This window comes from Notolepis coatsorum (assembly GCF_963971535.1).
Source record: "Notolepis coatsorum genome assembly, chromosome: 14".
In the NCBI taxonomy this organism is placed as follows: Eukaryota; Metazoa; Chordata; class Actinopteri; order Aulopiformes; family Paralepididae; genus Notolepis; species Notolepis coatsorum.
This window is the reverse complement of record NC_140178.1, coordinates 66,109,696-66,126,463: the sequence shown is the minus strand read 5'-3', so window position 1 is coordinate 66,126,463 and position 16,768 is coordinate 66,109,696. Positions and strand designations below refer to the sequence as shown.

The 16,768-nt window shown below is 42.2% G+C and overlaps 1 protein-coding gene across 1 annotated transcript in view; it reads left to right on the top strand.

Moving 5' to 3' along the window:
* Positions 1-3,352, top strand: part of LOC311240794 (dual specificity mitogen-activated protein kinase kinase 6-like) — a 71,322-nt gene extending 67,970 nt beyond the window's left edge. Inside the window, exon 13 of the mRNA XM_084329378.1 lies at positions 3,246-3,352. Coding sequence (XP_084185504.1) covers positions 3,246-3,323 — 78 coding nt within the window. The 3' untranslated portion in view covers positions 3,324-3,352. The remainder of the gene's footprint in view (positions 1-3,245) is intronic.
* The last annotated feature ends 13,416 nt before the right edge of the window (positions 3,353-16,768 follow it).

Below are 16,768 nucleotides of genomic sequence, written 5' to 3'. Positions count from 1 at the left end.
CCTCTATCCCCTGCTGGGGGGTGGGGAGAAAAGGCTCTCCTATTGAGAGGGCTCCCCCTAGTGGCTAAAAAAGAAAGCTCATCATGTAAGTCCAGCATTGTCTGTGTGCTGCCCTGTCCTTGAGCTCCCGGTAATATGGATTAAAAAAAAAAAAAAAAAAAAAATATATATATATATATATATATATATATATATATATATATATACATACATACACACATACACACACATATATATATATTAGAGGTGGGCATAGATTAATTATTTTAATCTAGATTAATCTATCTGCAATCCTGGATTTAATCTAGATTAATCTAGATTAAAATGACTAAAAAAAAAAAAAAAAAAACTGCCGAAGGCATTCAAAATATGTGTGTTCTACCCAAATAATGACCAGAAGTAAGTCCTTACTTTTTCTTTCCTCCTTATGTTTCTCAGGCCAGGTGGCCTATTACACCATGAGCCCATCTCCCGTTTCCAAAATGCATTACAGACTGTTTGAAAAAGCTGTTTTGCTATGATAATTGGTAATGAAATATCAAAATAATGTTCAATAAGATGTACTTGTGTTTAATAAGTTGTTTTATTCAGAAGTTAACACAAATACATAATATTACCAGTACAGTACAGTATCTAGCACACTCTCAGGAGCAAAACAGAAAGAATCATTTCAAACTTGAACTATGTGACATGGCTTGAATCAACTGCTCCAGTGGAGTTGCTCAGTGGCCAATGGTGTCAACTGTGGTTGTACTGGGCAGCTCCCAGGTGTGAATGGAAAAGAACATCTGTGCTCAGCGAACCTACCCTGGGTAAATAAAGGTAGATTTATTTTTTTTATTTTTTATTTTTTTAGATTAATGCGTTAATTATATTATCGCGCGATACTAGTATAGCGTTAACGCAGCACGTTAACGCCGTTAACGGCTCAGCTCTAATATATATATATATATATATATATATATATATATATATACATACACATATACACATACACAATCTGTCCAACGTGTGTTTTTCTCTCTGTCAGTCATTTTCAGAGACATAGAATCAGTCATTTTCATGTCCACAGTATCACATGTTTAAGTTTTATCTTATCTTTTTTTTTTTTTTTTTTTATGTTTACAATTACTCTTATTCTATGTTGTGTGTATTTCTATGCATCTTTCACATTTAGTCATGGTCTTAGTCAAATGTTTTTGTTTCCTTTTGAAGTATCGTGGTCCCTCGCGCTCTTCCTGTGCTTCTCTCCGATGTCCCTCTGTCACTCTCCTCAGCTGCTCTGTCTCGAATCATCTCCAATCCCCATCTTTCATCCGTCCTCCTCTTCTCGACTCTGTTCCACCTGCGCATCTTCTCCAGTCTCCATCGGGGTGGGTGTATATGTGGGTTTTCCCCCCTCTCTTCGTCCCGGCGTCCTCTCTCCATCCCGATGTATGTCCCTCGCTGCCTCTTGTACGTTGCTGTAGGTTTTGATGCCTTCCTGCCAGTACACTTTCAGAGCGGTCATCGGTGATTGGAACCGAATCCCTTTTTCTTTTAGAATCTTTTTTATTTCCGCGTAACTTCAGCGTTTTGCAGCCACCTCCGCTGCATAGTCGTGGTCAAAGGATATTCACATCGATCTTCGTCTGCCAGCCTCTCTTAAGAATGTTCTCCTTGACTTCAAACCTCAGGAAGTTAATTATGACTGCTCTCGGTGGTCCATTCGTCTGAGGTCTCGGTGCTTGTATCCTATGTGCCCTCTGTATTCCCATATCGGTGTGTTCTGACAGTGACATGTCCAGTTTCTCTCGTATTAGGCTTTCCATATATTTGGACATCGAGGCTCCTTCTAGCCCTTCTTTCAGACCCCACACTCTTATATTGTTTCTTCTTGATCTCCCCTCCAAGTCAGTTAACTTCTCTCTCATCTTCCCTTGTTCCTCGAGAGTCTCCATTAGAATCTTTTGTACATCTGTACTCCATTCTTCAGTCTCGGCCGTTCTCTCTTCCAATGCCACCGTGTCTTTCTCCTGTTTCAGCAACTTTTCGTCAATTGACTCAAGTCTCTTATTTATTTCTTCTTTGAGTTCGTCTTGTCCTTTCTTTACTTCTTCTCTGAGTCTGTCTATACTTGTCTGTATGCTTTGCGTGTTCGCTTCGTTTACCTTCACGCTAGTTTGCATGCTTGCCTGTATGTCCCGAATACTGGCTCCGAGTTCCACAGCCCAGCTGGGGATCTCCGTGTTGGCTTGTTGTAGCTGCGCCATTTCTTCACGTCGTCTCGTTATTTCTTCACGTGGCCTCGTTATTTCCTTTTCTTCTTCTTGGGTCTTTTTTGTTTTCTCATATGTCCACTTGTTCTTCCTCGCTTTTGTCATTGAATGCTTACTTTTTTCGTTTTCAGATCATGTTATTCCATGTTTGTTTTGAATTGCGACCGGGAGCTTTTTTCAAAGGCTGCTCACTTTTCAAACCGGAAGTCCCGTAACCATGGCATACATTTTGGAGTATTGGAGTACGTTACATATGATCGTTGCGATCGATGTGAAATCATGGTTGGATCAAAGTAGGATTGATGTCATATAGTCCTTACTCCTTACCTTTACTAGGAGGTATCCCAAAAATAATATTCCAATTGTCTGATTGCGATTTCCAGTATTGGTGTCCATCATGTCCCCAACATAATCCGGCACAACACATGCATTGGACGCGTTTCAATGTGATCGGGTGAACCGCCTGACTCAAAATACTGCGCCCGGAGGGAAGTAAATGTAACACCGTGTGAAAAAAAGGTTTCAAAGGGTGGGCGATACTGCCACCTAGCAGGATGCGGCCGGTATTGCACTCTAGCGATCTCAGAATGATTCCCTATGGTAACCCAGAGGTCCATGTGCCTGAAATGAATAAAACAAATCGAATAAAAGAAATAACAATCCAAAAACGTATATATACGTTTATGGCGCTGACCGGTTGGCGAGCAAACACGTATATATACGCGGTTGGCCGGGAATGAGTTAAAAGCCTCAAAGGTCAAGTACAGTTCATGCTTAACTGTCACATACTGTCAGCCCGTCCATCCCGTATTCTGCCTTCAGTGTTTTGTTTACATCTGGATTGCAGAATGGACCTTTTTAAATGGGTTTCACAGGAATTCTATACAGGAAGAGATGTCAGGAGCCCCCTGTGTTTATCCTTCTGTCCTTAGGTGCACTTTTATCCATACATATATATTTTTCTCCTTTTCATTGATGTTTCTATAGCAACATCCCTTCCTCATCCTGCATGACTCCAAAGACACAGACGTGGCCAGTTTCGTCAAGGTCATCCTGGCTGACTGACAGGTTCCCTGTCCACAGCCCATCAGGGTAGGCGGGACCTCTCCATCAATGCACCAATGACCTACTGTACCTTTTTAAACTCACTGGAATGACATACTCAAGACTCTTGTATACGTGCGTGCGCACACACACACACACACACACACACACACACACACACACACACACCTACACACACACACACACACACACACACACACACACACACACACACACACACACACACACACACACACACACACACACACACACACACACACACACACACACACACACACACACACACACACACACACACACACACACACACACACACACACACACACACACACACACACACACACACACACACACACACACACACACAGCAGGGGGTGACCCAAAGACTGAAGCCAGCTCAACAGAACTGGAGTTGGGAGAGTGGTGTTAATATAAACTCTTATGGTCCTGCAGACTGAAGAGGCTTAATTTACACCCCACACTTGATGTGTGCGCAATTATCCGACTCTACAAATATGAACTGACCGTCTCTTGTATTTTTTGTTTTGGTTTAGTCTCTTTCTTCTGAGCAGACAGAGCCAGCCAATTATTTCTTTATCACACATATTGTAAGCTCAATACTCTGAATTTCATCATCATCAAAAAAAAAGAAAAAAAAAGGATGCCTATATTTTTGTGTAATGAAAGCTATATTTGCTTATGCGTTTGTTTATTTGTTTTCTCACGATACAGTTATTTTTTTTTTTTTTTCAAGTGTGAATTCCAAGGGCCTTATCCGTCAAATCGTATCTGGTGAAGAAGAGTTTGACCTCGTTCGTCGACCTCGCCCTGCAGTGATTGGTCACCGCAGGACTGTAGTCATAGGGCAGGGCCGGCAGGCTCCAAGACATGCTGCACGGAGGGGGGGGGGGGGGGGGGGGGGGGGGGTCAAAGGTGACTCGACACAGGATGAGTTTCGGGTCGTTCCTAGAGATCTTATGTATATCGACTTATGGGGCAGGAATGCAAGGCGTCTCCCATCATCTGACCTCATGATCATGTGACCTCACTGTACTTCTTGGAGGACACCGCTCCGTTCACCATATTCAAACGTCAGCCATTTTGCTCTTATGTCATGCCCAGGTGGGGGATCAGGATGGAAAGGAATCTCATCCTGAGCGTGACATAAGAGCAAAATGTCCACCGTGTGAATATGGTCAATGCAGTTAACCCCGTAGTACACATCCCTCCCTGCCTCCTTGCCTGCCTGCCTGCTAGTTACTAGATTCCTAGGCCTCTGATGTAAACAACGCTGCAGATGTCATCATTACCTGGAGGTGTTCTGGGCTTTCCTCTCGCCCCACTCTGTGCCATTTCTGAAGATTGTTCTCATGAATTACAATGTTCATTTTGTTAGTTTTTCTTTTTTTCCTCTTCTTTTTGGACATCTCTGCATTTCCACTTTCTCTGCAGCATTTACCCCCCGGTATGCCGGTATCGTCTTTCATCTGAGGCACTTATTATTATAATTTTTTTTCAAAGAGACCTTATTATGCCTTACACATACAGTATGTTAGGGAAATAATTTATGTGTTGAAGATGTAAATACTATCTATTTTTTTTATTTTATATATATATATATATATATATATATATATATATATATATATATATATATATATATATATATATATATATATATATATAATGTGGCGCTGTCGAAGACGTGGCAGTGTGGTTGATAGTAGTTATTAGTTTTAATGCAGTGTGACACGCACACACACACACACACAGACGCACAGACGCACAGGGCCAGCTGACTCCTGTACTCCTGTAGTTGGATTGACGTGCTGTCAGGCTCCACTGCTCAGGTTTCTGTGTCCTGCTTTATGCAGGTTTCCCCCCGAGCCTCTATATGGGCCATGGAGGACAAGCAGGTGTTTTGTGTCTTGACTGTACTATGCAGCGCCCCTTAGCCTTGGAGAGACCCTTCGCCCTGTGGCACCCCGTTAGGAGACCCTTCGCCCTGTGGCACCCCGTTAGGAGACCCTTCGCCCTGTGGCACCCCGTTAGCAGGTGGAGGCGGTGGTGGTGAAGTGTTCAGAAACTGTGATGACGCTAGTGATATTGATGGTGGTGATAACTGCCATGTCTCTTATCATGGCACTCATGCCCCCTCCGGTTTACACTGTAGTGTGATTTTTATCAAAACGTCAGTGAAAGAGGAGTATTTATGATTGTGACCTAAGAAGGGAAAGCTAGCAACGCCACAAAGAAGCTGCTGTAATTTTAGTTTTTTCTTTTTTTTTCTTTTTCTCTTCTGGTCGGCCTTCTTTGGATGGTCATTCCCATGTGAGTTTTTACGCTGATCACAATGAGAATGGAACATTTGCTCTACCTCTCACTCCTTCACTCTTATTTGCCACCTCGTCATTGGGGTGGGACTGACAAACTTGAACTATTGGAAAAGACAAAAATAAAGGCTTTATTCTTCAGTAAGATTGTGTTGTTGTGAGTGTGTTATTCATTTACCTTTAAAAAATAACTTAATAAAAATTTGAGAATCCATTGCACACCAAGGTTGAGAATAAATTAAACCTTCAGATGAAAGACTGTTTGGAAAAACTTTATATCTTAGTCGTATAGCTATTCCATGTGATACCTGATCTAAAGGTGCACTTTCTCCTGTCTTGAATGATGAATTTACACCTTACTCCCAACTCTATAGATAATGAGATGCAAAAACCATAAAACTGACCCTGTATCATTCTTCATCTGAATAATTCTGTTATCTTGCACAATGGTGTAGCTGTAAGATTATGAATTTATAAGTAGACCCCATTACCTTAAAGGTGCTATAGACAACATTCAGCCACTAGATGTCACTAGAGCACCAGCATGTCGGACCACAACAATGGGGTTGTTACAGTGTGATTGGTTACAAGATCAGATCAAACTGTCAAAACTGCAGATAAAAAATGAATCAATGACTAGTGAGTAAGCCTTCATTTTCTTTTTGAAAATGGGAGCGGAGAAACTAGCAGCGTGATTGAGACTTCCGTTTTGAGAGAAGTCGGCCGCTATTCTCAGTAACCTAGCAACTGATCACATTTCCCCATTGAAATCTGCATGAATTGTATGTGATTGCTAGTGTCACTCAGTGGTGTTTTGGGAAATCGTAACGTGATGTGCAGAATTCCAGCTTGAACATTAAACAAATATATATATATGCAACATGTAGACTTCCAGTTGGACAGATGGAGATAAGTAACACTTTTATTCCACACCTTCTAAAAGCTCTGTGGGTGTATTTTTTTTTAATTATCCTTGAATGTTTAATTTCTCTACATAGAAATGGTATCCGTATCACCTTTTAAGCCAAATTAGATCAGATGCAACATTTGCATGTATATAAATCCTCTGAAAGTGTAGAGTTCCGCCCTGAAACCTAATGGGTCCCTCCCCCAACATCATCTGCCTGTACGAGGTTCAGGTTGCCATTCAGGCGCATCCTGAACCAAGAGTCTTCTTGATTCCCGCTACTGCGTCACTAACTGCTCCACTTATTGTCCTTCCTGAAACCGCGCACCCTGGCTGAGACCAGCGATACTGGATCTGACCGATCCGTCCAACTGATGAAAGGAAAAACGGGTCTACCAGCGGTGATCTTCAGACGCTTCTCGGCAGGTCCACGTTTTCATCCCCGTTGCATGGGAGGATTTAAAGGGCCACTTCACCAAAAAGAAAAACAATGCTGATTTTTTTTAGCACATAATATCACACATAGTTTTTCACACATTCATTTAGTTTTACAGTTATTGAGAGTAAATTTGTTTTAATATGGCCACCAGGGATGTCACGGACATTGGCTTTTAATTACAGCACCATGAAATGATGTGGATGGGAAAAAATAGCAATACCTTGTCTTATAGGGACTGCGCTACCTTATAATTTCATTGAACTGTAATTAACACCTCACAAGGATTCACTATTCCTGATGACTTCACTGGTGGCCATATCCAAACGAGTTTACTCTCGATAACTAAATGAAGGTGTGCAAGGCTGTTTAGGTTTTTTGTATGTGTGAGATTATGTGCAAAATAAAGTGCCCCCTTTAATGAAAGTAGAATTTAAACGAGAGATTGTTACACCTGACCCCACCACATGTATTAGACAACAGTCCTATAAATAAAATAAAAGATAAATGGTTTAATATCCATTAAACTGGCTCCTCCAGTTTCACATTAAAAAAAGCACGGTCTTGATCCACAGGGGGAAAAGGTCCTGATTGCAGATTCCATTCTCTCCAAAATCAATGCTATAATTAGTTACTGTATTTGTTGTTTGATATCCTCTGAGCCTGTTGCAGGCAATATTTATTATCAGTGATGTGTGTGTTAACACATTTTATATAAGCAGAAAAACAGACAAGCAAACCCCTGATTTCAAAGGAATTGTGGTGAAAAGAAATGTTAGTTCATTCACATGGTTTTTACTGAGTGCTCCTTTTTTCTGCTGAGAATGGTGACCGTGGAGGTTAACAAAAGCTCACTTGAGCAAGTAGGATCCAAACCACTCCGCTCTCCAGTCCGTCTCGTCAAAGACCAATGTCCTCACGCCAGGACGAGGAAACTCAATGCCAGGAGACTGTAGGCAGTGATCCAGAGTTGAGCGGACTGACAGCCAAACCACAGACGGCCTTTTTTTTTTAGGAAATGATAACTTGCATAATGCCTCTGAATAAGATAGTTTCATGAGGAAAGTGGCCCGATGTCTATTTGAATCACTGTCCCGTCCCAATGGAGAGGGACTAAGAGGCAGAAGAGGGCAGAGAGGGTCCCACTGGAACAGCAGTGTGCATCAGTGCTTGATAATGGTATGTCACACACAAAAATGTAACTTACAAGTAACAGTATTTTAAGTGTATATAGGGTCAAATTATTGTAACTTGTTTGATCACTCTACCAAGATACTTGAGGAAATGCCTGAAATACCTCATTATTGGAATAAGTTGGCATTTTCTTTATTTAAATTTTTCTTTAATGTTTTACTTGTTTTAACAAAATAGCTTGCTTCAATCTTGAATTAGGTATGTTTGTGAGATTTTCTTTAGGTTATACTACAAGACCTTTTAAGATGCATACATCTGAATGTTGCACCTGGCTTCTTCGTTGTTTTAATTATTATTATTATTATTTTTTTTTTATTATCTTTCTTCCCCTCCTTTTTCCCGATTTTTCTCCCATCCCACCCTTCCTGGTTGTTGCGTACTTTCCCCTACTGTTGGTCCGGGAGACCGGAGACTGTCACATGCTTTCCTCCGACGCATGTGCAGCCTGGGGCAGGCCAACCTGGCCGCGCAGGTTCTCACCGGGGAGAGTGTAGCGTGTGGGAGGCCACACTATCTCTCCTCAGTTCCAACCCTCGCTGAGCAGGCGCCCCGACCGAACTGTAGGGGTCGCTGTCCACAACGCCCAGGACCCACCCTTCAGCTTTCCCACCCCCTGATACAGCCAATTGTATCAGTGTGAGAGGCCAGCCAAGCTGATAGCAACGCCGGGAGCTGGATTCGAACAGGCGAATCCTAGTGTCTCCCGGTGTTGGTGACGAACGTAATCTCCGTGCGCCACCTGCCCCCCCTCGTTGTTTTAATTTGATGTCTTCACCCAGACACCCTACTGTCTTTCTGAGGTGTTAATGTTTCCGCATCTCAGGACATACTGTATTACTGTAAGGTGGTGAGTGGGAGAACACAGAGCATGCACAGGTGATCAGGTGTAGGAAAACATCAGTATCAAGAATTATAAAATCCACACACTGTTAAAACATGCTCCAGCATTACGACCCTGATTCAATTAAATTCAGAATTGAATTTGAATTGAGGATCCTGATGAAGATCCTTTGATCGAAATGTTGATCACAATACATGGACTTAACCCATGTCACACTTAAGCCTATCGCCTGCCAGCTATCTTCCTCTTTATATGATATCCTCAAGCTACAGAATACAGATGAGAGAACAGTCGGATATTGGCAAGATTAGCCAGGATACTACTTCCGATTCAGATTCAGATTACTTTATTCACCATATTGTTTGTACAAATGGAACGTGATTCGACATTTACAGTGCATGCTTATTTTGTCACAATTAACACTTTAAGTGCCGAAAACGTGTTTAGGCGTCCTTCCCCGCCATGCTCAAGTTGCAGAGGACGCCGTAACTCGTCTTTAATATCAATATTTCAAAAATCTGTGATCGGAATCATATTTTCCATCCGCAGCCTTCACACACAGTTCTGAGCTCCTCTCAATCCTCTAGCGGTTCAAGAGCGCCATCTGGTGGCCGATCGGCAGAAGCGCCAAACAGGAAGTTATGTGGATGAAGTGCTGATCACCCATATTACTTCCGGGCACTCGCTATAGGTCCCTTGATACACTGGACATCGATCGGTTGCAAATAACTCGATAAACAACATGATTTGGACGTATATAGTATTATACAACCTGGAAATGGACCGGGTATTTTGACATCCCATAATGGAAAACTGTCTACCCCACGCTGATCGCCCAACGGCCCGCGGAGACTGGGGTGAGTTTTAGCGTGTAATATTACCGTGTTCGACACTAACTGCTATGATGAACATTTGACCCACATTAGATGAATGGTATAACGCTGCCCACGGAATTATAAACGCCCCCTCGCCCATCCGGTCAACATCAGATGACGTGTAGTAACTTCCAGAAGTCCGTCCAGTTGGATTTTTTTATATCGCGCCGATTGCTATCAAACTGTATTTGATCATCAATATAATGCATTTGGGGCTATAAATCACGTTCTGGAGAAAGCTGCAGAAAGAGATGAAAACATACTTATACTTTAGATCATACTTTAGTATGAATATGTGAATGAAAAAGTTTAACGTTCATACACCCTGAACAATACATATAGGACATTGAATGGGCCCTAATAATGGCAATTTAGCAATAGAATTTAAAAAGTTATAGCCCTGCAAAGAAGGGGAACTTCTCCATAGACAAATAGAGCTGGCAAGGGATGGTATATCATGAATTTAGCCTTAGGCAATCAAAGTGTTAAGAACACAACGGTAAATAAATAATTATATAATAATTATACTTGATAGTAGTATTTTGGACACACTGATGCAAAACATCATACAATGTGTCACTGTTAATAATACTCATGGAGCTCATTCTACCATCAAATGATCTCAGGATTCACCATTGCCAGTTCATATTGACAATCACAACACTGACACTGTTGACAGCTGTTACTACCTGGGAAGCCACAGAGAGGGTACAGCTGACCTGGAACACCAGCTCACAAACTAATGGAAGGAAGAGCCAACAGATTCCATCTGCTATTGCAATTTAATGTTTTAAGCTTTCATCTGCTCTACCAGTCCTTCGTTTGAAAACATCCACACGCCTTCAGATGTTTTGCTTGGGAAACATCCAAAAGAAACAGGGCTGCCCATTTGAGTGTGAAAAAAAATTCCATGATTTTCATGAGTAATCCTGCTTCTTGGAGCAGGAAGAGGTAGAGCTGAACCAGACTGTGATGTGAGGTTCCATTATTGACCTGTAAACGACTGGACCAAGGTTGGTTGTGAGATGTTGATTTCCCTCAGTTACTGCAGGAAGAACTTCTTCTGTTGGGCCTTCGTTATTAAAAAACATTGAATAACAAAAAAAAAAAGCAGACATGATGATAGATGATACATCTCACTCACAAAATTTGTAGTAAAAACTCTGGGTTTCCCCTCATACTGAACAGCCAGGACCTTTGCCGTTTCCAAAGTTGAGTGATGGCAATTGTAATGCATTTTTGTGCTTTTCTCTTGTTCTGTTTGTGTAGTGCAGTGATGGTCAACTTGTATAGCCTACTACACTTGCAGGCGCATTGTCCTTGTGAAATACACACTTTTCCCCTATGCCTGCTTGATTACTGAACACGTCAAAGTTCCTGAAAAGACAAATGAATCATTCAGCTAAATTTAATGAGTGTGAATTAGCAACAGGGAAGGAACCATTTATAATTTTGGAAACGAGTGCAAGTAGGCCAAATTAATCTCAAGGGTGTTAATGGGTGCGGTAAACAAGATCGTTCCTTTAAAAAAATTATTGCTTTCATGGCACCAGTCTATAACAGGTGCATATTGGCTGGACAGGAGATACCGTCCCCAACGACGGCCACTTGTCACTGGCTATCATATCAGGCTTCCCACCATGTCTCAGCAGCTCTGATGATTTATGCAGAACTAAGCAGCGAGCCCAGCACATTCCTAACTCTTGGGCTGCGTCCCATTCCTCCCCTTGGCTCTACCCCTTTGCCCTACCCCTCGAGTCACCCTTCAGAGCGGAGCCACAAGGGGTGAATTGCACTACGAAATGGGACAGCACTACCACTCAGTTGCCGACAGCGTAATGACGCAATTCACCCACACGCTGACTGTTTGCATTACTTACAGTCAGCTTACATCAGAAGGACCATGAAGCTTGCTCTGCATACCATGTAAATTATAACGAATGTCTTCAGTGTTTATGCTTGTATATAAAAAGGTTTTTGGTATCAAACTCTTGACATTTTGTGTTGTTATTTTGTAGCACAAGTTTAGTCAAATGTTCTTTATATTCATACAGTATGTCAGTCAAATAGAAAATGAATGGGTGAGACTATAATAAAGCATATACAGTAGTACTACATGGTATTGCATGGTACTACATGGCAGTATAGCGTACTACATGATACAACAGAATATGACCATGGTAGTACAGGGTACAACATGGTATTGTAGGTTAATACAGAGTACTGCAGTGTATTACATGGTACTGGTAGTGGTAGTACATATTAACTGTTCTAGGTTCTCTTGATATAAATTCTAGTAATTTGCATGTATATGTAAAGAGAATACAAATCCACTGCAAATATTAATAATAATAATAAATTCAATTTGTACCGCACTTTACATTTGTAAAAATCTCAAAGTGCTACAGGAGATAAAGACAAAAAGTTAAATGAATAAAACAATTAAAATGAATAAAACAACCAATGAAATGGAAGAACATAAAAATAAAATAGATTAATACACCCACACTATTGTTCTGGCATTTTGTCAACCATGCGTTGAAACAGGGCCAAGAAGCGATCTGTTTTCCTCCCCCTCAAATGTATATACTCTCTTTTAGAAACTCTGTCTCTTAACTCATTCAACGTCAATCACGGAAAAAGTCGGGTTAACTCACCAACCGTTCAGTGCCAATCACGAGAAAAGTCGGGTTTTAATCGTTATTTCTTTTATTAGCTATATCCATAAATTTTTATCCATCCAGCCTGATGTTATCATTGGGAATGGGTCTGAGCTCGCAAAAGGGCAAATACCGCCGCCTACGCCTTCCAGCAGGTATTGCACTCTATTAGAAATGGTGTAGTTTCTTTTTTCTTTTCAGGGCCGATCTGAGCCGTGCGGGCGGGGTTTAAATACTCCGGCAGGACTCGAATTTACAACTATGGCATGGTACAGTAACCCCGCCCGCCCGTTCATGTGTAACGCTTGGTAATGTGGGATGGACCTCCACAAGCAGTATTTGGAATGGCGATCAGATAATTGGATAATTTCTTTTGCATTACATCAGATACCAGGTAAGGACTCTATAAAATCTTGCGTTGTTCTGATATTTCTTTCTACCGCGATTGCGGCTGTCTGTGTGTGGCTGTGTGCCGTTGGGTGCAGGAGGGGACTGGGGGAGCCTCGCGCTACAAGGGCCATTTCATTCTTGCATGAGGAAGGATAATAATGATAATCTAGTGTTGATTTCAGGAAGATTCGATAATCAGGCGAAAAATGACAACGTGTTTAGTGTATTCCACTAAAGGGCTATTATTGCGTCTTTTCCTGGGATTACTAAGAATCACCAAAACTATATTCATATTCAAAACGGTATAAAACGGAAATGTACGGATGAAAAAACAATCCGTTTTGTACATGTTGACTGGAAGCAACTCACTGACAATCGACGGGGTGTATTAGACCCATAGCTATAATATAAGATATATTTTAAGCACTCGCAAATCTCGCAGTCCCCCCATTGATTAAAGCGGTGGCGTACTAGCGCCCTCTGGCCCCATTAAGCGATGACGCAGTATGAGTTAAACAGTACTGTACATTTTTATATCTTGTATGTCATAAATATCTGGATGTAACAGTACTGTTTATCTGTATGTCATAAATGTTATTGTAGACACCTGAATATGTCTAACAATAATTCAATGTGTCTAACTCTAATTCCTTGTACTCTACTGTGTTCATGATAACGTTGTGTAACTTGTTGACCCGTCTTGATTCTCCATCTCCTAATATTGACATTTAGTAGTGGGACATGGCACTGGACTGCCACCAGGGGGAGCTGGTGCGAGTGCGACGTTGGGCTGGTGACGGCAGGTGAAGAAGAGGCTGGCTGAAGGAGGGGCTCATACAGCGGGACATCCTCTTCATCGTTTTCCACTGAAGGAAGCAGACGTGTGGAGCAGGAGCTCCCGACACTAAAGACACGCGGAATACAACTCCCGTCACGGTGCGGGATAGTAACGTCGTATGTGATAGTTTAGCTTCCCAGTTAGTGCTTAGGGTACGTTTGAACCAAGAAGAAGATGTTCTACTGCCGGAGAGTGCTGTGGATATTGCACGCGCTGCGTTTTAGCTAAAGTATAGGCGGAAGGCTAGGGGGTCGCACTGACCCACAGCTTAGCTTCAAGTGTAGGCCTAGTAGCACAGTTAGCTTGCGTGTCGCTCCACCGTCTCCCAGCCCCGCAGAGGACACCGCTACAGACGTCGCCGGACCGCACCCGCCTCCAGCATTCGCCTAGCCGACAGCCACTCCAGCTGTCGCCTGCCTAAACGTCCGCCCAGCCAGCCCCTTGCTATCACAGGTGACAACCACGGGACTGTTCAACATTCGTTGCGGGAGCAGGCCAGCACTCGGTTGGTACACTCAAGCCAGATACAGTTAGCGCTCCGAGCGCTGGAACTTTATCGGCGAACATTCTCCTTTTCGAGAGTGTGCCCTCTAAGGGCGAAGAGAATAGATACTTTGAACTGGCACGTGCACCAGTGATTAGGGGCGCCCCGACGTTTGTTATTTTGGGGAATGCCGGCTTAGATAGGACTTTTGTTTCAATTGTGGGCCCACTGTATTTTTTGGTTACATGGGTTATGTGGTTAAGGTGTGCAGACGGCACGTGTGTTTAATAATAATAAATCCCATTGAGTAGCTCGCGGAGCTCGCCAGTACCCTCTCTCTCTCTCTCTCCCTGCGGACGAGTGTAAAGCATATTAACCTTTCTACTTGTAAGATCTAAGTGCTATGCATCGTGCCTTGTATTGATTATATGCTAATCTATATAAAAGGAGAGGCGTACAAATGGGATCACTGTGTGCGTGTCCATTAATGTGCATTCTTTAACCCCTTCCTTTCGGTATTGTACCCATTCTGCGATCTGTTAATAAAATGTCCAATCAATCAATCCCATAGGCGAAGCGAGACGATTCGCCAGTAATCATATAACTAGGGTTATAGGATAACCACAAATTAGCGATTTTTTATTGGTTTGTCATTACAATTGGTTTGTCATTACAATTAATGTGTAAAAAACTAACATATTCCAGTTGACTGTATATTTTTTCAATGATTCGTTACGAAGAAATCAATACTTCTATTTGTCTAAATCAGTGTTTCCCAAACTCTGGGTCGCGACCCAAAATGGTTTTTATTGGGTCGCCAATAAGAAAAAAAAAAAAAGAAAAAAGTTAAAACATAAAAAAAAAAAAAAATGTAAGCTGTAGATGTGTTGATTCAGTTTGGCACCACATACTTATGTGAATCTGGGTTTTCTACTCTAGCATACATGAAAAACAAATACATAAACAGACTAAATGCTCAGCATGACCTCATAATAGCACTTTCAAAAACCAAGCCCAGAATAGATCAGAATAGCCACATACCTCTCTCATTAGATTTCTTTGTGCCATAGATGAAATATTATACCCCTTCTAGCATGTCAGGTCAGTAGAATTTTTAAATAAGTCAGTACAAATTAATCAGAATGTTGCTCAATGTTGGGGTTTAAGGTTGAGGGACGGGGAGGGAGGGGGCATACATGGAAAGTTGAAAAAGGGGTGAGAAATAGAAAGGAGAGTAGAACATGTTTGTTTTTAAAAGTGTTACAAAATTGTATGTACATATGTTATGAGGTGGTGAGCAACTTAACATTACACTCTGATTATTGCTGTGATGTACTTTTATAATTAAATAAATACATTTCATATACATTTGAAATTCATGGTTTGTTGTGTTCTTTATCAGTAGTTTATAAATGTATGTTTTTTTTTCTTTTTTTTTAATGATCTCAATGTTAGTTGTCATGCCAATTCCCAATCCCCTTCCTGGTCGTTGCACACTCTACCCCCTACCGTGGGTCCGGGAGGGCGGAGACTATCACATGTTTCCTCCGACATGTGTACCCAGCCCACCGCTTCTTTTCACCTGGCAGCGCGGACTCTCACTGGGAGAGTGTAACGGGTGGAAGGTCACACTACCTCTCCTAGATCCTTCCCTTGCTGTGCAGGCGCCCCGACCGAACTGTAGGAGTCGCTGTTTACAACGACCAGGACCCACCCTCGCCGGGTTTCCCACCCGCTAACACTGCCAATTGTCTTAGTATGGACGGTCGGCCAACCCGGAAGCACCACAGCTGGATTCGATCCCACTGTCTCTGTGGTGGTAGACAGACGCTTAGTCCGCTGCACTACCCGGCCTCCCTATAAATGTATGTTATGGCAATTCATGATGTATTTTTGTAAGTTTGGGTCCCGGGGTATCACCAAATTTCTCTTTTGGGTCTCGAGCTGAAAAAGTTTGGGAACCCCTGGTCTAAATGACTGGTACCGCTCCGCCATTTTATTTTTCTTTAGATTTGCGAAAGGTTTGCAGTGCATTCTGGGAAATACCATCTCTCCCTTGAAATCGAGCCTGCATCTTGGCAGACTCCGTTTGTAGGGCCATTTGGAGGGCTGGAACGTCACTACCCCTTGATCCAAAGTGAAATGGGACACCCCTACACTTCACGGGGACATGCAAAACGGAGCCATAATATTTAATAATGCAGGACCTGTTGCAGAGGGCCAAGGGAAGAATTGGGATGCAGCCTTGGTGTTCTTAGATCTCTTCCTGTCTCCTCAGAAGCTTCTCCTGCTGACTCAGGCACAGCTGATAGTACAAACAGTAGACATTGAGTCACTTGCCAAAAGCAGGGATTTGTGCCCATTATGAAGACACATGAGATGGAGAACTCTTATTTGCTATCGCTTCCATCCATATCAATTAGGTTGGATTGAGGTGGGGCACCAGATAAAGCATAGCAAGTATGCACACTCCATTTTGGAAGTATT